This window comes from Centruroides vittatus, unplaced genomic scaffold, assembly GCF_030686945.1.
Source record: "Centruroides vittatus isolate TY-2023 unplaced genomic scaffold, ASM3068694v2 scaffold_1431, whole genome shotgun sequence".
Classification (NCBI taxonomy): domain Eukaryota; kingdom Metazoa; phylum Arthropoda; class Arachnida; order Scorpiones; family Buthidae; genus Centruroides; species Centruroides vittatus.
Window position 1 is genome coordinate 53,406 of NW_027122678.1, and position 25,750 is coordinate 79,155.

A 25,750-nucleotide genomic window follows, 5' to 3' on the forward strand; every position below is an offset into this window, starting at 1 on the left:
GTAGCCAATATTTTGCAAATTTTGAACCTATCTTGGTGATTTTTTTGTGACCAGATAAACGAGCCCACTCTTAGAACTATATCATCTAAAAAACCTGACTGCCAAATACTTTTGTTTATTTTTAAATTTAAAAACTAAATAATTTTTCTTATTTAAATGTCAGCAATTCTTTTAATTTTTAGAATTTTCATTATAACATTGACATTATTCATGCCACACTATGTAAAACAATAGAATATATATATTTTTATGTTATTTTCCATCTATATATCATTCCATATTAATTTTTTTATATGTTTTAAATAAAATAACTGTAATTGTGCAATTACATAACTCACTCTGCTGTTGCATCACTGGTTCTGATTGATATTGCTGATTCAATTCCCTTTTGCTTCTACTAATAGTTTCCAGCTACTGTGCTATTGAATGACATTGTGTCTGTAATAGCAATTGCCAACCTTTCTGACTTCACAGACCATTATACTCACAATTTTGAATACCAAGAACCACTACCATAAATTTTTTTAAACAATACAAACAACTGTAGAGTAATGATCATTAAAGTTCCATTTTACTTTGTTAATATGAAATTCACTTGTTTAATTATAACATATTAGTGTGAAGTTTGTTGCTGCTTGTTTGAAATAAGTTTGTGGATTCTTAGCTGTTTTCAATGAAGGACTACAATTGCACTCACAGTATTTTTTGTTAATTACTGATTTATTAACATTATTATTTATTGATAACAGCCCCCAACTGTTTGGTTTTAGATTTGAATAATAACTCTCAATGAGTGAGAGAGCAAACAAGCATTTTGCATTTCTTTTGTAATACTTTGCGTAACCTTGAATTGATCAATGCCCAAATTTTCTCATGGACTATGGTCTATAAAACACTGTGAAAGTGTTTCACTTTCACAAATAATAGGCTACATTGCAACTGAAAACAATTTTTAAAAACAGGCTAGTCTACATCACCAGATCCAGGCCCCCCTCCCATTGTTGTAGTAGTCCATGACATCCACTGACTTGACCCTACTCACTTCAACCCAGCTATGTGATTTATGAAGGCTCTCTCAAGTTACATCATTTGGTATAAAAGCAATCAGTTAAACATATCAGTTTGAATTAATTTTTTTGAATCTTTATTTTAATTGATTTTAATAAGCATAGTAGATAATAATTTAAGCTTTGAGAACTGTTCTCAAAGTCTAAATTATTCTGTATTAAGCTAGGATCATTAAATTTATGACAAATATTGATGTAAATATGTTTATTTATTTATTTATTTATTTTCAATTACAATAGGAAAAATTTTGCTTTACATTGCTTTACATGTAATGATGATAATTATTCATACACAACGAAATCTCATACAATGTAGAGAATATATTATGTGTTAGAGGAAACTGTTTTATCAAAGCATGCATTATCAGAAATTTTATTCAAGTTTAAACCTAGGCCTAAAAGTTGAAACAGAAAACATACATCTCTGGATGACAAGATTAGAATTTTGTACAAGTACTAGTCGCAATTTTTTCATTGCATTATATAAATTTGCATTATAGAGGAATGTGTTACATGAGTGTTCATCACTGTACAATAATGAGGTTTTTTTGTAAATTTAAAATAAATGGTTGATTTAATATGCAATGTAATTATATAAAAATATTTTTATGTTGGTTTTTACCAACTATAAAAATGCGATTATGAAAGTAAATAAATATTTTAGGTATGAACGGTAGAGTAATATTGAATATAAATATCTTTTAAAAGCTGGTATTTCTTGAAAAAAAAAAAAAAAAATCACACGAACCCACCTTTTGTACTTTTCCAGCAATAGTTTTAATCACAGAAGAAATGTTCTTGGCTCAATTTACAAGCCTGCTTCAGGTTAGAAGCCTTTCCAAAGATAAAAGAGCTATGTCGATTTCTAAAGTGGAACAATTCTACAACATAAATACCGAATTGCAACATATGAATTTTAAATAATGTCATAGAATATTCAAATTGTTCCACTGTAGAAATCAATATAGTTCTTTCATCTTTGGAATGACTTCTAACCTGAAGGAGATGTGAAAATTGGGCCAAAAACATTTGTTCTGTAATTAAAATTATTGCTGGAAAAGTACAAAAGATGGGTTTGTTTGATTTTAATACTGAATATTCATTCTCATTAAAAATTTATATGAACATGACAACTGTTCATATATTTTTAATAATTTATACAATTTTTACCCAATTTATTTCTTTAATTAGAAATGTTTATACTTTATACATAAAATCAAAAATGCAGAACTTTATTATTGAATTTATTCAGTTAGAAAAAGTTAAAAATATAAACTTCATAAAGAGAAAACAACACCTTTCTTAAATTCCAGCAAACGTTTAACTATATAAGAACGTTTTCAACTGATTTCATCAGTCTTCTTCAGTTACTCGAACAAAAAAAGAAGAAAGAACCAAATTCAAATTTACAAAATCACGAGAATGGAAAGAATTCTCGTGATTGCGCAGAGTATGCAAAAACGATGTACCGATAAACGGTAAAAAATGCAAGTTTTTGACAAAAAATGCAGATTCTTGACAAACTATATATAATATCACAATCTTACGTTATCCAATGAATGATTTCCAAGCAGACGATAGCCCATCTGCGTCCCTGTGGTTGATGCAATGGGATGTTAATTGTGCCCTATATATTTCTAATTTCTCCAAATGTCTAACGGCCTGTTTAGATCTAGTGGCTTTTATGATGGAAGCACTATCCCAGTGTACCGTGATCTCCTGTTGCTTAGCAAATGCTGCTAGGACCGTGCTGTCAACTGTCCTCTTAACTGATCGTTTATGCTCTTTTATTCTTTGCTGTAAACCACGCAAGGTGGCCCCAATGTACACTAGATCGGATTTAAAACGATGGTCCCTGATTGGAATTGAGTACACTCCTGTTAGCTCATTTGGTTTCTCTTTCCTCTTATCATTCCTTAACAGACGGTATACTGTCGGGTTGCGCCTATATACTATGCGTAAGTTCCTTTCTTTGGATACCTTCTTAACAATACTTTTAATAAACGGAATATAGTCCATGACCACTGTTTTTTTCTGTTCAGCTCTGTGTTGTTGATGTTTACGTTTCTGTATATCCGTAATTAGACGGTTCACTACCCTTCTCTGATAGCCAAACTGTGTTGCTACGCTTCTTACGTACTCCAACTCCTTGTACGTGTCGCAAATACTTGAGCAATGTGTGTAAGCTCGTTGTATCCATGCTCGTAAAGCCGCTAACTTAAACTGTTCAGGATCCACGGAGTTTCTGGGTATGATGCTAGGTTGATATACCGGTTTCCTGAAGATATCCGTCTGTATCTCCCCATCCTTACATGTGATCGTCAAGTCCAAGAAGTTAACCCTAAAGTCACTCTCTTGGTCCAACTCCAAAGTGAGTCCGTAGGGGTTGCTGTTGATTGCATCAAGAAAGCGACGGGTATTGCGATCATTATGCCATATGATGAATATGTCATCAACATATCTGGTATAGAAAACTATGTCTTCTTGGAATGAAGGTAATATATTGCATTCTAGGTTTCGTAGGACCAATTCACAGAGCATCGCTGATATGGGACTACCCATCGGGACTCCCCTTCCTTGCATGTATGTTTTCCCTTGAAATTCAAAGAAAGAAGAATGACAGATGAGATCAGCTAATTCCAAAATTTGCCTTTTGTATTTGAATGAATTCACGATGTTGTTAAACAAGAAGTCCCTTAAGGCGCAGAAACACGGAGGGAGTTTTATCGAGGGATACAAGGCCTTAAAGTCCATAACCGTCATGTGTTCCTTGTCCTTAAGCATAATTTCATTCATTCTATGTACGAGTTGCAAGGAGTCTTTGATGCAATAAGGGTAATCCTGGATCTTATCCCGAATAAATCTGACAAGTTGCTTTTCTAGTGCGAACGTGGGTGCATTACATTTTTCCACTACGGGTCTTATCTGATAGCCTGGTTTGTGCGTCTTGCCAAATGCAAAGATCTTTGGTGGTCTTGGTGCCTTCATAATGATATTGTCCAAACGCAAAAGGCGTGCTAACGGAGACTTGGCAAACCTCTTAACTCTATTGTGTAATTTTTCTAACAGCTTGTCCGGAGCAATAACGCATTCTGTGCTAGTAATATACTCCTGCAATTTCTGAGTATATGAATCCCGTTTAACAAGTACAATATCCTTAGTCTTATCGGCTTTCATAAGGACTTGACGATCACATGTAAGGTGGGGAGATACAGACGGATATCTTCAGGAAACCGGTATATCAACCTAGCATCATACCCAGAAACTCCGTGGATCCTGAACAGTTTAAGTTAGCGGCTTTACGAGCATGGATACAACGAGCTTACACACATTGCTCAAGTATTTGCGACACGTACAAGGAGTTGGAGTACGTAAGAAGCGTAGCAACACAGTTTGGCTATCAGAGAAGGGTAGTGAACCGTCTAATTACGGATATACAGAAACGTAAACATCAACAACACAGAGCTGAACAGAAAAAAACAGTGGTCATGGACTATATTCCGTTTATTAAAAGTATTGTTAAGAAGGTATCCAAAGAAAGGAACTTACGCATAGTATATAGGCGCAACCCGACAGTATACCGTCTGTTAAGGAATGATAAGAGGAAAGAGAAACCAAATGAGCTAACAGGAGTGTACTCAATTCCAATCAGGGACCATCGTTTTAAATCCGATCTAGTGTACATTGGGGCCACCTTGCGTGGTTTACAGCAAAGAATAAAAGAGCATAAACGATCAGTTAAGAGGACAGTTGACAGCACGGTCCTAGCAGCATTTGCTAAGCAACAGGAGATCACGGTACACTGGGATAGTGCTTCCATCATAAAAGCCACTAGATCTAAACAGGCCGTTAGACATTTGGAGAAATTAGAAATATATAGGGCACAATTAACATCCCATTGCATCAACCACAGGGACGCAGATGGGCTATCGTCTGCTTGGAAATCATTCATTGGATAACGTAAGATTGTGATATATATATAGTTTGTCAAGAATCTGCATTTTTTGTCAAAAACTTGCATTTTTTACCGTTTATCGGTACATCGTTTTTGCATAGTCTGCGCAATCACGAGAATTCTTTCCATTCTCGTGATTTTGTAAATTTGAATTTGGTTCTTTCTTCTTTTTTTTGTTCGAGTAACTGAAGAAGACTGATGAAATCAGTTGAAAACGTTCTTATATAGTTAAACGTTTGCTGGAATTTAAGAAAGGTGTTGTTTTCTCTTTATTATACCAGTTCCAGTAGGTTCGTTATTCATTTTTAATATAAACTTCTATAACTTGTTTAAATTCATAGCAATAATTTATAAAATACATAAAAAAACTTCACAACTTATAAATACGAAATACTTAATTTTGATTTTATAACTAAAGATTTATTTTATTTACTTACAATTCCATCATGTTCTTTTTTTTCTCCCTGATCTACTTCACCCTCATTTTCTTCTGTACATTCTATTGGAGAAGGAGCAAGAGCAGCTACTAGACACCACAGTAAATCGTGTAATGAAGTAGGTTGCGTAACACTTCGTAGTAACCAATTTAAAGCCTTTAAGGTTTAAAAAAAGTTTTTGTAATAATTTTAATCAATTTAAACATTAAATGGTAATACAGACAATGGAAAAGAAAAAAATGTTTGTAATAAATAACACAATTAGATTATGAAAGTAGAAAAAATTTTTATACATTTTTTGTTATAAAAATGTCATTTCTTTTGCTCATGTTATCATTATATGAAAATCTAAACTGGGAAAATATTTATATCACAATTCTGAAGTCATTTTAAGAACTGTAAAATTACATATTTAACAATATAAAATTTATATATACACAAACAACTTAAAGCTCAATGTTGAATCATAAGCCAAATTATTGCCATATTGAATCGAGCTACTTTATCTGTAGTATTAATAATTAAATTCTGAATAACTTGGTACTAGACGTAAGCGTTAGACAACATCTCTTATTAAATTCAGTAATTATAATTAAATTAATATTTATTAAATAATTTCGAATATTCTGGAAGAAAAGAGTCGGCCCAGAGTGAGACTTAAACCCACCAGTCCAGCTTACCACATGGATGCATTGCCAATTGTGCCTGGTAGCATAATTGACAACATATCTAAAACGTAACCCAACATAACCTTTATTGCTTATGCTGGCTTTCCACTTAGCACAATTCTGAAGCGATTTAATCACCTTAGTCACTGTCATGCATAGTAAAGTCCCCTTCCAATTAGAATCACCATCAAAGTACTTCAGTGACAGAGTAGTGGGACAACGTATATTTTCATGTAGCGATTCTGTCACAAGCAATCAGCATACAGCATTCATAATTCCAAGTGTACATGACATCATATTTTTACCCATCATCCTTAGTACTTCAAACAATGTGGTGTGAAAATTTCAAAAAGATACAAAAACCAGCAAATACTAGATTAAAAACTTAAATACAAAATAAAAATTCATATATTTAAATTTAAAGTTGAAAGTTTTGCTGCATTCCGTACTTTCCCATACTTCATTCCAAATAGCCTTCTATTTCGGACAAAGTATGAAGACACGATTGCATTGCTCTATGAATCATCAGGTGACGGTGATGTGACCATGCTAAATGGAGAACCAGCATTATCTTGATGCCTCTATCCCTTTTAGTGGTTCAATCATCATAGCATAAGCTGATAATCTTAAAGACATTTAAGGCATAATTAGCTTTCAGAAAAACAAATTATAGCAGAACTCAGATTATATAATTTTATAAATCATTTCCTCCACCTTGCCTTCTCCCAGAGATCTTAATTCCAAATATGGAGTTAACAAAGGCTACATATTATGATCTGATTGGCTGTTTATTACATTCATTTTTTAACATCTCTTATTACAGTCAAACTTAATGTAGTATCATCATTTGTATGCCTCCAAAATTGGCATTAAATTGAATGTGACACTAAATCAATAGACTCAACAATAAGAATTATATAAAACAATGAGATTTATAAGCAAGTTTGAAGTCAGTGTGTGAAAGTCACGTGATTTGGTGATAACAATGTCCTCTGCAATGTAAAATTATATGTTTAGTAATTCACAGAGGCTGAAAAGGTGTATATTTAATATTTAAGAAGATCCATTTCTAAGTATTCATTGGCACTCTACGAGGGTAATGCTATACAGAAGGACACTATATCAAGGTTTGACCATATGGTACTTAAAAATAATTTTAACTTAATTTCCAATATCACATAAAATCAGTAATAACCAAACTTAGTCTAAATTAGTAAAACATCAATGTAAATTATAAAACATTATGTAAAGTAGAATTATCAAATACCTGCATTGCATAAACTCTACAAGAAGCTTTCCTTAATGCCTGTTTCATAGCCAGCTGTAAACTACCCAGATCATGCCTTTGAAGAATAAATAACATAACAGGCCTTTGTAGGAGAAATTCTACAACAGCTCCTGGTCTTTCAGTAGCAGATGCAACAAGTTTAGTAAGAGCAGCAGAAGGTTGACACAGAAACGAACTACTGTTATCTAAAACAAAAATGTCATTTTATACTAAGATATATTTTATAATAATCTATATAAATTAAAATACAGTAGATTTTACTTAATTGGGACACTGGTTAACTGGGGGCAGCCATTTATTTGGGTCAAAATGCAGAAAACAGAAATAAACCAGTGTATTTAATGTAAATCTGCACAGTTTATTTGGGACAGTGATGATCATAATCAATAGAAAACTATATGTGGTGTATCTCTAGTTGCATTGCAGTTATGTCAGTTATCACAAGTTGCACTGTATGTGAAAATGATATTCTACTGATCTGTTCAAATTTGCTAGAATCAAGTGAAATGAAAAACTTTAAAAATTGGATGTATTAATTAAAATTAATATCAAAAATCCAATAAAAATAGAATGGAATGAATGTTTCTGACAGTGTACAAGGATTGTCTTCAGGTTCTAGAATGGAATTAATGAACAGAACAGAAAAAACATTTAAAATTAAAAATGTGAGATCTGGATATCCCCTGGAACGAACGTTGTAATATATTATATTCGAATTAATAATTACCCCTTCCCTCTATCCGGATATAATCCGAATATAATACGAATTATAATAAAATGAATCCCTATATCGAATCGAAAAATTCTCCTATTATAAACATCCCGTCTAAAAACTGACTTGGATGTAAACATCCTGCCTAAAAACGGTCCCGGACGAGAAAATATGCGTCCCCGGCCGTATAACTGTCAACTATCCATTGTTCTTATGCTGCGTACAGATCATCTTGCAACTTAAGTTTATAGTTAGCGTCCGAATTCGCCGTATTGTTTCCAATCCCGGGAACACCTATGGCCTAAGCACCTGCACGTGACAAAAATTCCCAGCAGAAAAAGATATATAAGAGGCTTCCTTCCTCCCTCTAGGTGGAGAGTCTTTCATCGATTAAGATCGAGTCGCGAGAATATATTTGACTATTGTGCCGTAAGTGCCATCGAACCTTCCCTAGAAAGGAATATTCGATCATCGTGACGAACAGCATATTTGAATTACTGATTGTCCCAGAGGTATGGAACCCACTTATGTGAACTCTCTCTCTCCCGTCGCGTGATAGGGATATATAGAGCTATATATTATATATGTCACCCCTTTTAATGTCAGATTTTTGTAACGTATACTTTGTTTTCCATTAAATCGTTGTTAACCTGTTAAATGGTGTCTTGTTTGCTCGAATATTCGCTTATCGTCTTACCACGACTCCACTTTCCCTCCTACACTCGACCAGATAAAAAGCAGTCCCGTCCCTACGGGATCCCTACCGACAAATTAAGCCATCTCTGACAAGTGGGCAAGTCCCTCCGACTTGTTGCCGACATTAACCAGAGGTCTGACCTCGTCGACCCTCCTCGGTACCCACAAAAACGTTCAAAAATTACAAACTTACAAAGTGAGTCACATGCTCAGGGTCATAAATGTATTAAATAAAACACAAAAAATAGGAATAAATAATTAACAAGAAAATACTAAATACAAAATAAAATAATTAAATAAATAAAGAAATATATATAAATATTGTGTATATATTTTAGAAATATAAAAGTATTTGTATACATTTGTGTATATATATATATATATATGTGTGTATATACATACACACAAATGTGACTCACTATGTAAATTTGTAATTTTCAAATGTTTTTAATTTCAAATGTGCTTCCTTTTCTATCATTAATTCCATTCTAGAACCTGAAGATGGTCATTGTACATGGTTGAAAACATTCCTTCCATTAATAAATGTTCTTTTTTTTACTGGATTTAAGGCTTTTTGATATTAATTTTAACCTAAACTAGGTTGAAACAGAAATAAAGCAATTTTGTATCTGCTTGATCTGGTCAATTTACCTAAGGCAGCTTCCTGAAACAAACTGTGCCAAGCAGCTGAATAAAAAAACAAATGGCATAATTGTTTCTTGTGTATCAGATTGTACCATTGATTCACTTGTTTAGCTGCTAGCTACCTAGACATATTCCTAGTGATAGACAATCAAGATTATCAAGTTGGGCTATTTATTGCCAGTTTGGTCTATTGAAAAATTAAAAATTTATCATCACTTATTCAAAAATTTGAACATAACCACATTATGTCTTGTTGTAGGCAGGCACAGTGTGTTCTTTCCTCATGGTTGCACAATTTTATTTCCAGTTTTTTTCAAAGGTTTAATAAAAAATAAGCATCTTGTCTTTTTATAAAAATAAAATTAATTTATGTTTTAGTAAACGTCTCTTTTCATTTTATAAATTATTATACTCGTTCATTAGACCAATGTTTTTCAATCTTTTTCTCATTGGAGACCAGTAAAATTATGGTTAATTTTATATGGATCAGGTAATTATAAGCAACTATGAATTATGCTTATCTAAATACTTTGTTACATACAGTAACTCTAGATTACTATTTAAATATCATCCATAATCAATGTAAGCTTCAGTATGATTGAATATTTTTCTGCAAACCAGTGAAATTTTTTTCGTGGAGAAGCAATTGAAAAACACTGCATTAGGCTACTATGGAAAGAGTGTTTTTTCAGCTCATCAGCATAATGTCTGCATAATTGGCTAGCCGCTTAATTGGGCCAAATAATCTATTCCCTGACGGGGTCCAATTAAACAAAATGTACTATATTGAAAAAACTGTTTTTATAAATATTTTATATAAATTCATTTTAAAACATAAATTAAAAATTAATTACAAATAAAGAGAAAACATATTTTATAAATATAATTATTAATTAATTATTAATGGAAATAGATTAGTTGACCCTGAAAATAGACTAAACTGATACACTAATTTACGTATTTTAGAAAAAAAGGAAAAGCATTTAATATATGTTAACGAATACATTTATTTCTTGTTTATTTACAGATGGTGGTTACCGGAAGTCTCTAGAAAGTGTTAAAAATATATTTTTAGAAGAGAAGAGAACAAGGACTGCCAGAAGTGTCTGGCATGTGTGTGCAGATATGGATCTGATACATCATTATATAATCCAAATATATAAATAACTGCTATTTAACTGGAAAAACAAACACCATACTTAAAATACCCATACCACTAAAACAAATGTTTTTGAAGTTCTTATACCCCATCTTCAAGTTCTGTAGTCTTTCGAACATAGAACAAAGTTTTTGATGGATATATGATGATGTTTGTATTGAATGTTTTTTAATTTCTAAAAGTCGAACTTCACACATTCTAATATTTAAAATTTAGCACTTATATGTTACTATTAGTTAGTGCTAATGATGTGTTTGTTCTTGCAATGTGATTTTTGTATCTCGTATAAAGCTGTTCATGTTTGAGCCAATGAGTTGCTGAAACAGCCGTTAACTATAAAGACAGCAACTCATTGGACCAGGAATGAAGAGCTTTATACAAGATACAAAAAAAATCACATTGCAAGAACAAACACATCATTAGCACTAACCGACCAATAGTAACATATAAGTGCTAAATTTTAAACAGTACAACATATGAAGTTTGACTTTTAGAAATTAAAAACATTTGATATAAATGTCATCATACATACATCAAAAACCTTGTTCTACATTTGAAAGACTGCAGAACCTGAAGATGGAGGCATAAGAACTCCAAAAACGTTCATTGTAATGCTAATATTACAAGTTACTGCTGGAGTTTGGATATTTTAAATAAGTTTATAATACAAATATTTATTTCTTTACAAAATTACATGATAATGACAAAAAAGATAAGTGATGTTTGGGGGGAAATTAAGTGATTTTATTTTTGGGGGTTTTTATAGGTGCTCACATACAGCAACTATAACATATTAGTTGCTGTATATGAGCACCTATAACAACCCCCAAAAATAAAATACACATGATAAAAAATAATCAATAAAATAATATCAGTGTTCATTATATAAAAATTGTTTTCACGTGCCAATTTAAAACAATTAAAATTGCAAAATACTTGAAAGGATTTAAAATTTTTCAGATTAAGATATTAGTTAAAATTATTTTAATGCATAGAGACATATTCTTAATCTTAATAATGTGTTAACTAAGTTGAATAATTGTAGGTAAATTTAAAAAATTATTTATAGTTCCATATAAAGAAACTTTTTACAGCATTATCTATTGGTTTTAGGAGTTTCATCAACTCTCAGACCATATAACAATCATTAGTTAGACTGAAGGCTGCCAAGTTTATGTTATATATCTCCTATGGTCCACATCTCTTCTATACTCTGAAATTATCCACTTTAAAATATCAATAATGACACAGATAGAACGCCTAAAATATTTCCAACCATCTTCAAATTTTCAAAGTAAAACAGATTTTGAAGTTTATTACAAAAAAAGCAAATCATTATACAATAAAATAACATGAAATGAAAGAGCAATAGTCTGACTACAGAAACATCAATTTTTCATAATGCATTTTACAAACAAAAAATAAAAAACGAAGAGTGGAAAAAGTTCCCGATAGGGTTTCTTTTCCGAGATTTCCGTCGTTTATTTCCTAAAAGAAAAATCCTGGAAAATCTCGCATTTCAATAATAATTTATCATTCAGGTTTTCTTTCTACCATTTATTATACAAAAAGTTGCATTTTGAAGACTCACCTAAGAGAGAAATTTTGAGGTTTCATGCTCCATATAATTATCTATGTTTTATAAGTCTCTACTTGTTAGTTCATGTAATATCTATGTATTGTGTTTGCACATCATTGAGCAGCAGAGCACCCACTGAAAGTAAATATCACTCATCAAACTTTAGTTTTGAATTTGCATTTATAAGTGAATTTGTTAAAGCTTAAACTCCCATTTATATCTTATCGTTTGTAACTGTAAGTGTGATTATTTGAAATTCCTTTATTAGTCAATTATTCATATTTTACAACAATGTATTTTAATATAATTTATAAAATCAAACCATTCTAATGTCAGAGTCATTTGTTTGAAAACATTTTTTAAAAAACCAAGTACAACAATCAGCAATCTGTAAAGAGTGTAAAGCTGAGATAAAGTGCAAAGGTTGGTCTATCAGACACCTGCAGGCTAAGCACAATATAAACAAATCTTCTACTAGTGATTCTTATAATAAGTGAAGAACATGGATGTAGTAGTAACAAGAGGAAAGCCTTTCAGCAAAATCTATTTTTAATAAAAGAGAATACTTTGCAAGAAATAGTTATAAAGTTGTCTACACTAGATGGTATAGCTATTAATTCTATTGCAAAAAGTGAATATATCAGGCATTCTTTGGCAGAGAAAGAGTATACTTTGCCAACAAATCCAACTCATGTCATGGATCTGGTTCACTCACAATACAAACAGATAAAAGAAACTTTGATTTCTAAAATTGCGAACAAAATAACTTCAGGAACAAGGTTTAGTATATCATTAGACGAGTACTCCTCTCTAAACAATTGCCAATTTATGAATATTAATGTACACATAGGGAGGAAAAATTTTGGAATTTAGGAATGGTAAGGATTTCTGGTTCTCTATCTGCTGAAGTTGCTGTTAATGTGGTCAAAGAAAAGTTAGCTGAATTTCATATTTCTTTGGAAAACATGTAGTGGCTTGTGTAACTGATGGTGCAACTGTGATGAAAAAAATGGGAAGATTAATTGAATGTGAGCACCAATAGTGTTATGCACATGGAATCCACTTATCAGTGTGTGATGCTTTGTATCATAAATCATCTACCCACCTCGCAATCCCCTTTATTGATAAAAACCAGCCAGAAGTAGATCACCAAAGGGATGAGTATAACATTGATGAAAGTGAAGATGATTTCACTCAAGGTATTGAGGTTAAAAATTTTATTTCAGAATATGAACACTCTAATAAAAATCTATTTGAAATAGATATAGCATCTGAATTGTATGAAATCGACATCTCTCAAATCATCAATAAAGTCAGAAAAATAGCTAAAACCTTTCATAAGTCACCTATGAAGAATAATGTGTTACAAGAATACGTTAAACAGGATCATGGAAAACCCTTACATTTAATGTTGCATTCAAAAAAATTACATTTAATGTTGGATTCATCAGATGGAACAGTCTTTTAGCTATGCTATAACGGTATATCGTTGAAAGCTCTCATTGATCTCAAAGAAGATAAAAATAGTACTTTTAGCCTTGAAAACCAAGAAGTCGATGTAATTCGTGACATTGAGGCATTGCTAGAACCTTTAAAACTAGCTGTTAAAAAGCTAGGTAGAAGAAAATCTACTCTACTTTCAGCAGAGGATATTACCTCTTTCATTTTGAATGAACTGAAACAATTGAACACTGCTTTTTCTAAAAAAAGTACATGAATATTTTGTTCTCTGCATAAAAGAGAGAAGAAACAAAAAATTGATGGGACTGTTACTTTACCTCACTGGTGAAAACAAATATAAGAAGTTCGAGAGTGACAGCACATTCCAACAATCTGAGGCAATTATAATTTCATCAGCAAAACAAATGTTTGATCGCCTTTTTGGAGAACCTGCTATTTCTGATTCTAGTGAAGGTAATGAACTCAAATATGTACAAGAATCACAGACTGTCACACTACCAAATGAAATGATTTTAGCTGACAAGCTAAATGCATATCTTGAAGTATCCAAGAGATCAAGAATACGACAAGAGCAGAGAGCAATAAACAAAGAATTAAGTGCTGGAAAGCAGTTAGAAACTGAGTTAGCAATCTTCAAAAAAAACAGGCATAAAATCTCAGAAAATTTCTCTTCTTTTGAGAGCTTTGAAAACCATTCCAACCACCTCAATAGTGTCTAAAAGGGTGTTTTCAGCTCCAGGTCTTTTTGTGACCAAATTGACAACTAGATTAAGTGATCAAAGTATCAATCATTTTTGTTTTTTGAAGTTTTATTATGAAAATTTATAAGTATTTTTTTTGAGAGAGAAGGAGAGATTTTTTCTTAGATCTTTTGAGTAATATTTTTTATGTTCAACTGAAAATAATTTTTTTTTTTTTTGAAGAAGTTGAATTTTTTTGTTCAATTCAAAATAATTGTCCTTTTTCTCATTAAATTTATGGAATAAATATATTTTTTATTTCATCTTTAGAAATAAAATAGTATTTTTTTCATAATCATTATGTTCATTAAAACTCCAAACGAAATGCTTTATTTTACTTTCATTTTATAATGTAGGAGAACATAAATTAATTGAGCCTAATGCATCCGTATGAGTGAGATTGGCCCTAAACTTTTAGTTACTTACTAGAAAATAAATTAAATTATTCAAATTTATGATATTTTTTATTCGTATGAAATTCTATTTTATTATCTCATTTTGGAATTTCCCGAGATCCCGAGAAAAGAAATTATTTTTCCCGTAATCCCCCGCTGGGGGCAAATTTCCCGGGAAATGAGAAACCCTAGTTCCCAATCATGTCTATTCACAAGGAATGCAAATTTATAAAATTTAGACTGGTGGTAAAATTTCCTATTAATTATTTAAAACTGTAGCAAAGTCTGTCAAAACAGTCACCTTTTATTCACTTTCATGTTCTGGAATACACTCCATGATGACCTGACCTTACTTTTGTCTTCAATTTTAATTAATCAATCCATCCAAATAGATAGTTATAACAAATATTTTTAAAAATTTATTTAATTGTTTAAAATGTCAAATAATTCATAATATTCTTGCATTCCCAAATATAAAAAAACTAACAAAATTTATTTTTAACCAAAAATAAGTTTTTAAGATAAAAGAAATGTAAGAAAGAAATGAAATGTAATAGGAAAAAAATTAATAAATCAAATGAATTCATATGATTTAAAATTATTTTATGTAAAAATTGCATTAATTTGAATAAGTTCATTCATCCAGGCACAAATCAATGATCTCACAAACCTAAGAATGCAACTATGCAGATACGAGTGAGTGACTTTGCCAAGTGATGTGCAAGCAAATGAGAATATGTGGCTAGAAGAGGTGATGACATTTCTCATTCTCATTAAGTACAGTATGACTACACCAATGCCAGCAAATGGAAGAAAGTGGTTATGATGATGTTCATGTTAAACTCATTACAGAAAAGAATGAATTATTGACCTGTATGGAAGTAAAAATCATAATAGTTTGACTATGATGCTTAGTACTAGCAAAGAAAAAACTTTTGTTATTAGAATTACTTCATAATGAACACAAAAAAAAAAGAAAATGAAAATGCAGTGTTCTTCTTTTCTGGAAACTGTGAAAAAATAAGGAATTTTATTATAGTTTGTTAATAAAACAGATTTTATATCTACAGTTTGAAAAAGAAAACAAAAATCTTTTTAAATATACAGTAGATGAAAGATAAGAAAAGCCATTTTCTACTCATACACAGTATTCAGTGAGAAGAGGTGAGATGCAATAAATATCAAATCCTGTTAGATATTCGTGAGAACTAGAAATTTGCTCTTGCCAGAGAGATTTCTCACTTGTGCATGGGTTTTCTTTGTAAGAACTGTACTGCTTGCAATCTCTCACTCGCTACTAGATTCATGTCTGCATAGTTACACTCTAAGTCAGGCAAGGCATCATCAAGTATGTGGTCTTCAATGAAAGGTCTACAAAAGTTATTCACTAGTCACTTGGGATTTTTTTAACTGAATTTCTTGAAAATGTTTGAGAAGCAATTCTCTTTGTTCAATAAAAATTTGCATAAAGTCTTATCCAGTTTTATTAAAATCCCCATGGGCCACAACACATGTAAATTAGTTATAGAAGATGCATAAACAATAACTAAGTAAATACTGCCATAATACATAAGCTTGCTATCTGTATTTTGGAAAAACCTTAACAGCATAGAAAAAACTATTTAACACAATATATATACTTAAATATTTTAAACTATATCTAAATTTATATAATTCTCATATTTTAACAGACTGAAAATTACAGTATTTTATGTAAATTTATTTAATCTATTGGATTTTAGAATCATAATTACTTTAATTTATATTTACTTATGTAATTCAGTATTTTGTAAATCCAAATGAATTTAAATTTTGTTTCATTTTATTTGAACATAAAAATGTAACTGAAAATGACTACAGTAATAATTTTAAGTATTTATATCAAAACTGAATTACACTGTAGGACTGAAAGTGTGATTAATTATCACTAATTGGAATTAAATAGCATATTCAGTGTTAAGTAATAGGAAATAAAAGTAGAGAATTTATAAATACCTTCACTTCCGCTACTATTGTTCCTTTTTCGAGTCATTATCACTCTTCCTTCAGTAAGACCTTCACCTTCTTGTTTATTCCAATCACGATAAGTTAAACCAACAGATATAGATCTATGAAAGGCACGAGTTTCACCATCTTTTGAACCTTTTGAACGTTTTCTCTCTCTTTTTATTACATGAAGATCAGAACCACCATTCATTGTGATTGATCGCATAATTCCTTGTGGAACATCAACTAGTCCCATACCAATACCTTCAGCATCGTTTTGTAAAGCACGAATATCTTCTTCGGAGAGAAATTCCTCTCCGATCATATTGTTGTAAGCTTGTTGAACTCCGAGCATTTCTAAACCTGGAAGGAACCAATCGGGAAAGGGTTATTGTCGACTGCTGCACCCTGTTCTAAAACACTTGGCATTCCTCCAAATGGATTCCGCCGAACTAATGTTAATGATTTAGAAGACAGTCCTAAACTTGCAGCAGAAGATAATTCTAATAGGAAGAGTGCATTGTTTTTCATAACTATATGTGCCTCCATAGGTGGCAACGGTGACAGTAACTTTGTGGGAGTGGACTTTTTGTGAGATCTTCTGACTTTTTCCTTCATCATAACTTGTCTTTTCTGACGTAAATATTTTTCCCTACATCTATCACAAATTAAATACCAGCTACTTCCCCCAATACCACCATCACCACAATTTCCAGCCCACCCACCACAAAAATTACCACCACTGTTATATCCTTTTCCACCAGCATGATCACCACAACCAGGATGGGCCTGGCGCATATGATAAGTGACAGGATGAGGATAAAAGATGCCACATAATTCACACATTGTTTCTCTTTCCAAACCACCCAATGATCCACTAGCTGCATCTCCGAACAAGTTTCCTCTCGAGGAAAGAACTGGTCTGTATTCCTTTTTCTTCTTTTGTTTTTTTTCCTTCTCCCTTTCACTTCTTTCTTTTTCTAATCTTTGAAATACTTTACTTTCAGTAACAGGACTAGGTAATATAAGTTGTTGGACAATTGCTCTTAATGAAGCAGCCGAAATTTGTTCCCAGAGAATTACTAAATGCTGAAGAGACTGAGGTAATAAGGATTTTTCGTTACTTTTATGAGTTTGTAAATAACTTAAATCATTAGACTTTACATGTGAATGAACATCTTTAGAAGACACAGTATCATTCATACTTTCTTCTCTAATAGGTAAAGTAGTCTTTCTCAATTTGTTTTTATTAATATTTGCATTTATTAATGGGGAAGTTACAGGCTCTAGTGAAGATGGTGGTATATTTAACAAAATGGGTGATGATACTTCAACCGAGTACCTTAACCGTGCTTTCTGTTCTTTTGTTAACTGTGAAGTTTCGGATTTTTCTCGAATTTTTGCATGAGATTTTGTACTTTGTTTTAAAAGATGAGGATTAAATTTTAAAAAAGAAGCACAAGCCATTGCATCGTGCACAATTCCTTCATGCCATAAAAATGCAGCAAATACAGCACGTAAACATTCTGCAACTGAAGGCGACATAGCTTCCTTAATACTTTCTTTTGAAGAATGTTTATCTTTCATACTTTTGTCATGAGAAATGGGCGCAGGAGACTGCGCTCTTTCTCTTTTGTTACGAAACTGTCGAGAGGATCGTTCCTTTCGTGACAGTTTAGGAGATACTCTAGGTGATTCGTCTTTACTACCAGCAGTTCCAATACTAAAATGGCCTTTTACACCATCTGGACTTGTTTGAGTGCCAGTTTGTGTTACTGACTTTGCATTTGGATTCATTTCCTAAAAATAGAAATAAATAAAAATTTCCTATTAATAATAATTATTATTTTTTAATATTAAATAATATGAAAGTTTAGTAATCACACTACACCTTAGACACTTTTCCAGCACTAGTTTAATAAAAATTAAATGTTTTAGAATAGTTTAGTAAAACTAGTCGACTAATTTAATAAAAACAAATGTTCAGAGCTCTGCCTCAAGTTAAAAACATATTAAAATACAAATTGACGAAAATAACAGAGTTCTAATGGTAGAACTATAACTGCTTTTTTAAATTTATAAAATTCAAAAAACTAACAATTTATGTATTTTAAAAATATTAAACTGAAAATAAAATTAAATAAATGACACACATTATTAATAGAAATTTAAGTTGAGCCTATGTTGTTCTCTTGCCACATCACATTATCAACTAGAGACTGCCATGCTTTGGATAACAATTCTTTCTCCTTGAAATTAATGCATTCATGCTTTCTATATGTTTGAAATATTTCAAAAGCTTCCGTTGATCTTAATTTGTTGATGTCAAACAACATTTTCTTAAATAATTTATAGCCTGGTTCCAACACGCTGACAGCCCAGCTCGATCGCAAATTGGGCAAGTGCTGTGGATAGACTATTTGTACAAACATCGTATTTACGCTCCCTGAGCCTTTGGGTTAATGACCTTTTAGTGATGCTATGTATGTTAACCTTTAACCAAATCTATCATCTCACACTGGGACAGTGTATACTGCAGGAGCTAATTTTTTGTCTGTAGAATCTCTACCATTAGCTAGTAATTAAAGTAATTAGATTACATCTAAAAGCTATCTGGAATTCATATACATTGCTGAAGTTTTGTATGTGAAAGTCAGCCTTGGGTCATAGTCCACAGCTATAAATTTTTGAGGCAAAACCTCTGAACACTGTGTATCGTTATTAAGTTGCAATCCACTAATGTTAATCTTCACGTTTTTAGTTAACCTAGCAATCATATTTTTGCTGTAGTTAGCTATAAATCCATGAATTTGGGCTAATATAACTCATGAATAGGTTTGATAAAACATACAGGTAAAGAGACAGTTGTGTGTTAAAAATCAATAATAAAAATGATTGACAAGAAAACCATAGTCTGAAGAATCACCTGCTGGTATGACCACCCACATATTAGTATCATGTATCACTAGCTGCACAAATAAGGTCTCAATATTTTGTTGGCCAGTCCTCATATTTAATAATAAGGTGTGCTCTAATCTTCATGATTGTAAATGTGTGCCATGAGTCTAAAAAAGTTAAGAACCACTGATTAATCATATTAAAGATTAATTTCTTTTCTTAAAATTCTCACAATGTGAGAGAAAATATTTTGGTTGAAGACTTTAGAAACATCTTATGGATATTGAAATGAAGATTATCAGGTGACTGAGGAGATAAATGAACTTTAAATGTTTACTGTTCATTGAAGTTAAGAAAAATGTTATCAACAGAAATAATTAAAGAAATAATTAATATAAACTGAAAAACTATTATATTTTAAGTAACAGATTGAATCTCTTACTTAAAACATTTTATCATCTGTTATAAAACTGTTGAGCATTTTCTTCCAACAAAAAAGTTAATAAAAACATTTCTTAACACTCAAATGTTTTATTATCTAGAAACTAGTATTTAGTTAAATTATAATTTCATGTTTAATGTGGTTTCAATATACAGTTTCATTGTAAACCTAATTCATTATTGTTACATTAAAATCTTAATTTAATTAATGTTAGAATTTTTAATAAAAAATTCAACAACATTAATTCACCTTTTTGGGAGTTCCGGGAGTACATGGAGTCCCTGGAGTGCCTGGAGTACTAATTGGACTTATTGTGTTCCTCTGTGTAATACAACCTATGCATCCAGTTGCTGAACTTTGTGATAATTCTTTTAAAATACTGCTAAAATGAGAACTAACACTGGTATCGCTGTTAAAGTATTAAAAAAAATCTGTTAGATACAATATAGATAAAATATATTATATGTTATGCATTGATTATATCATTTAACAACTATTTCCTGCTATGCTCATTTTCAATAAAACTTTGCAACTATCAATATTCCAATTTTTCTCCCCTTCGTAAAACATTCCAAGGATCCATATTACATAACCTTTTCTTTATTACTTATCTCGATGCCACTATCTCTTTTACTGATTCAGAGATTACAGAATATGCTAACGATCTTAAAATCTTAAATTCAATCCATGCTACCTTCAACCCAATTTATACAATCTCATTTTGTCTACAAAAATCTAAAATCTTAAAATTACTCTAAACAAAACTGTTTCATGTGTAAAATTACGCTAAACAAATGTCTGTCTCTCTCTTCTACATAATCAAGACCACCCTAATTTTTATATTAATAGCATTTATATAAATTATTATATACTTAACAATCTTGACATCTCATAATAAATTTATATTTAATATTTGTATTCTTTCTGTTAAAACAAAGTTAGCTAGTTTTGAAGATGTTTTATGGCATCACCACTGCTCCATTTCCTATCATCCCTTTGTGCAATATTTCTTGAAAATTTTCAATCCATGAAAGGTTATTGTTTACCTGTTTGAGCAATAGCTGCTTCTTCATTACTTCCAAAAGTATTTTTACTAAATTTTTAATAAATTGTTCAGTATGCACACAACTTATTGTATTCCAGTTTTCCAGATCTGTATCTGGAGAGTTTTCCAGAGTCCATTCAGGTTTCTCTGACTTATAACAAAATTTTACTTTGCAAATATATTAATGGTATACTTCAGATTTCTTTGCATTAAGTGTGAGTAATAAAATTACCCAAAATACAGTACTTCAAGTTACACTTTTCCTATGTTTAATTTAGCTATATCCAAAAGATTTCTTTTACAATTGGGATGTCTTTTGAATATTGTTGCAAAAACAATGATATTTGAAAAGTATTCAAATTCAAAACCTGTGACCTGAAGAAGATCCGTGGAAAGAATCAAAAACATTAGTCCTTCTGTCATGATTATTTATTGGAGTTATTTTTGGTTCTGCATGGTGTTTTGGTGCTGAATACAGATATCAAAAACAGCATTTATAAACAAAACACTACAAATACATCAGATATTTGAAAGTGCCAATAATAAGGTAAAAATTTCTGGGCTAATTAACTTAATTAATGAGTAGAAAATTTCACTACAGACAGTATACCATCTGTCAATAAAATTAATAATTTGTAAATTTGAAATAACTTTAAACTAAATTTATCTGAGAAAATCTAGATTTGGATTCAATGTGTAAACTTTTGCCTGTGCAATTTCATATGAATTGCTACCAAAATTCTTCTAGAATATTTACTGCTATATTTGATATAAATTGTAATAATATATATATATATATATATATATATATATATATATATATATAAAATTCAAGAAAATATTAAGAAAAAGTGTTATAATTATAATCAATTCATTTAACAACCAAATTTTTCTCCTAAAATATTTTAATAGGTAAAGAATTAATTCAGTAATCATAAAATAATTCTAGATTTATTTTTAATCTACACAAATATACAAATCAAAATCACCTTTGTAAAGAGCTTCTTCTAAGCAATCCAGAAGTTTTAGGTGAAACTGTTGGAGGAGAATTTCCCCAGGTTTCTTGAACTGATGTAGCATGAGATAAAACATTTTTGGGAGAACCACTTACAGGGGGAGATGATGACGATGATGATAATATCACACCACCTAAATGCTGACCTTCACTACAAGATCTAGTAGTAGGAACAGCAATAGGACTTGAACTGCGACTAGATGATATCCTGGGAATTCCCACCACAGACATAGGACTAGAACTTCTGGAGCTTCGACGAGGAATAGGTGGCGTATTGGGAGGTGTTCTAGGTGGAGTAGCAGTATTTCCATTAGCTCTACTTTCACCGATTGCTTTAACTAGATCTTTTACAGATACTCCTTGCAATTCAGGTGGAATATCACGAGGTAAAGAATTACGAAAAGGTTCAGTATTTCTTAGGACACTTTCTTCCTTCAACCATTTTTGTAATGCTGCTACCCTTCCTCCACTACTCAGGGAATCTTTTTCAGAACGATCCGTTTCTGTTTTTTCTGATTCTGCCAATGTGTTCATTGAAGTCGATGGAGTAGAAACTAAAAAGTATATCCTTTATTATGTTAATAAGTCTTTAAAATATGACTACAAATTTCATAAATTACAACAATAATTTAGTATTTCTAAAATAAATGCAAATTAATTTGGTTTTTTAAAAATTAATTTGAATGATTCAGCAACAGAACGTTTAGGGCATTGTTTCTAGTTCATCAGATTATGAGTTTGAATCCTGTTTCAAACACGGATGTTTGTAGTCATCAGATTTTGAGGATAATTCAAGGGTTCTCATCACTTTGATTTTGCATATAAATTTTTAAATTTATTCATTATAAATTTTGAATTTTTTACTGAATATGAGAAATTTAATTAATTTTCTGATATATTATGTGTTAATACTAGTTACACTCATACTTAACAAATCTCAAGTATAAATTATTCAATGTATTTGGTTTATCACAATCAGCCTATCACAAAGCAAAGCTTCTATATATATTCTGTCAAATAAATACTGGAAATTGTCCATTTCAAAAGACTGTGTAGAAGATATGAAGACAAACTTTTTGTTGTATGTTGGTACTAGTGTACTTGTCATATGAATTTGTAGTGCAATCTGTCAACCAGTTTATTTATAACTGTTGGTTTTGTCATTGAATGTATTCTGCAATTTTTAAAATGAACAAAAATATTGAACAAAGTTTGTCTAAAATTTTGTGTTGGCAATGGAATTTCTTATGCTGAGTCATTGAAAATGTTGCAGAAGGCCTACAGTGAATCAGCTTTATCAAAAACACAGCATTTAAAGTTGGTCGAGAAGTGATGGAAGACTTTCCTTGTTCTAAACGACCTTCAACATCTTAAACTGACAAAAAACCTTGATAAAGTGAAGGAAATGGTAAGGAAAATCATCATTTAAGCTTGAGAGAGATGGCTTAGATTCTAAACATGTCTCACGAATCTGTTTGCACCATTTTAGTTGATGTTTTGGACACAAGATGTGTCACAGTACAAGTTGTTCTAAGGGAGCTGAATTTTCATCAAAAAGAGCATTGGAAAAAAATTGCTGAAGACATGTTTGAATGAGCCAATTCAAACCCTACATTCATGAAATGCATCATGACAGGTGACAAGATATGGGTTTATGAGTTTAACATGCAAACCAGCCAAGAAGCTTCTGAATGGCACTTCAAGAATAAGTCGAAACTGAGAAAACACCATGTCAAAGTTGCTCAAAAATCAGTCATGTTGACTGTTCTCTTTGACTGTCATGGTGTTGTCTACTCGAAATTTCTTCCAGAGGGACAAACAGTCAACAAACAATATTAGTTGGGCATTTGAAAGAGAATGTTTGCTGGAAAAGGCCAGATTTGTGGAAAGAACATGTGTCAGCCAGGCATCCAGAAAAATCATCTAGTAGGGAGCCTAGCAAAAAAAGACCTGAATAGGACACTGTAATAACTTAGATTACAAGTTATTTACTGCAAAATAAATAATTCTCTTTGTATTATAGGCTTATTTATTTGAAATAAACTTCTAATATCCTTATCTCTCTATTTTCTATTAAGTTGTATTATTATATTTATCAAAATCAATAGAATATAGTAGAATCTCACTAATCCAGCACTTCACTTCTCTAGCACATCCAGTAATCTGATACCAACTCACATTAGAGTGTGGAACTTAGCAGAAGACATTTTTGTGTGTATTATGGAATATAATTCCAGCTGAAGAAGCCATGCTTTCACAAAGAATACGATAAAAAATATTTAAGGATAGAACGGTTGCAAAGAGAAACACCTATTCAAAACAAATTTTCTAAGCAACAATCATTTGATACCAAATTCATAACAGCATACAAAAGTACAATATAATATTAAAATAATGTATATAGTTTCTTCCTGTAACTAATTACTGTATATTAAAAAGTTTAATAATACAGGTTATGACAACTTGCACATATTATGTACAGTACGGTACATGTTTTATTTACCAACCCTACTCCCTACATTCCAGTAATCTGACACTATTGGTTTTTAATAATGCCAGATTAGTGAGATTCTACTGTTTCATAGTATTTATAAAGTATGAGCACAATACTTTTATTTATAAACTCTCATATTATATGCTTTTGTATTTATTTATTCTTTTTCAAGATACATCATCAAAATTAAAAAATCAGTAAAACATATACTATTTAATTATTTGCACTTAAACAATTATTTACTAGTTTGAGTGATGTAATAATCTATTCTAAGATATCATACCTGGTGAACCAAATACAAAAGGGCTAGCAGACCCTGAAGAACCGCCTTCTTGATCAGAAGTTCCACTTCCAAATGTAAACATACCTAACATAAAATAATTAATTTTGATTCTACTTTAAATGTGTTCAGAAATCAGTAAAAAAAATTAACATTTAAAAATTTTGAATATTTCGTTTATTCAAATAAACTGTACTTTTACCAAGTTACAATAAGTTTGAATCAAATTAGTGTTAAATTTATGTATTAAATTTTCCATTAAATTTAAATTTCTATCACTGAACAAACATTTGGATTATTTATTCGGCTATAAGACTAAATAATTACTAAGCAACTTTTGCAGGAGGAAAGCTGCCAGACCACCTTCCCTACTATCACTTTTGTAGTTTAAAATTTAAATAATATATATATATATATATATATATATACAATTTTTCCTTGATATTTTTAAATTTTAGATTAATAAATCCAAATATTTAGTCATAAAAATTTAAATTTAAGAAATTTTATATGCTTTAAAATGAATGTTTATATTTTAAATAAATCAGTTAAATTCTTTCATTACATAAAAACATCTTATAACATAATTTAATATCAAAATTTAATCATAATTTAAATAAATAAAAAGTTAATAAATAATAATACAATTTTTATTTTTTAATTAGAAATCTAAATAACAAAATGTTATACTTCTTGTATTGCATACAGCCACATCGTTCGGACACTTGAAATCTACGGAAAAGAATTGATAATGATGAATCCTTGACAATTTACAATAAAAATTATAA

General features: G+C 30.8%; 1 protein-coding gene across 1 annotated transcript in view; it reads right to left on the reverse strand.

Moving 5' to 3' along the window:
• Window positions 1–25,750, reverse strand: part of LOC136986983 (E3 ubiquitin-protein ligase MYCBP2-like) — a gene marked incomplete at its 3' end in the record, with an annotated part of 256,645 nt that overhangs the window by 52,984 nt on the left and 177,911 nt on the right. The window contains 8 exon segments of the mRNA XM_067284616.1: window positions 5,460–5,615; window positions 7,395–7,600; window positions 16,798–17,151; window positions 17,154–18,588; window positions 20,378–20,537; window positions 22,163–22,742; window positions 24,966–25,049; window positions 25,653–25,694. Coding sequence (XP_067140717.1) covers window positions 5,460–5,615; window positions 7,395–7,600; window positions 16,798–17,151; window positions 17,154–18,588; window positions 20,378–20,537; window positions 22,163–22,742; window positions 24,966–25,049; window positions 25,653–25,694 — 3,017 coding nt within the window.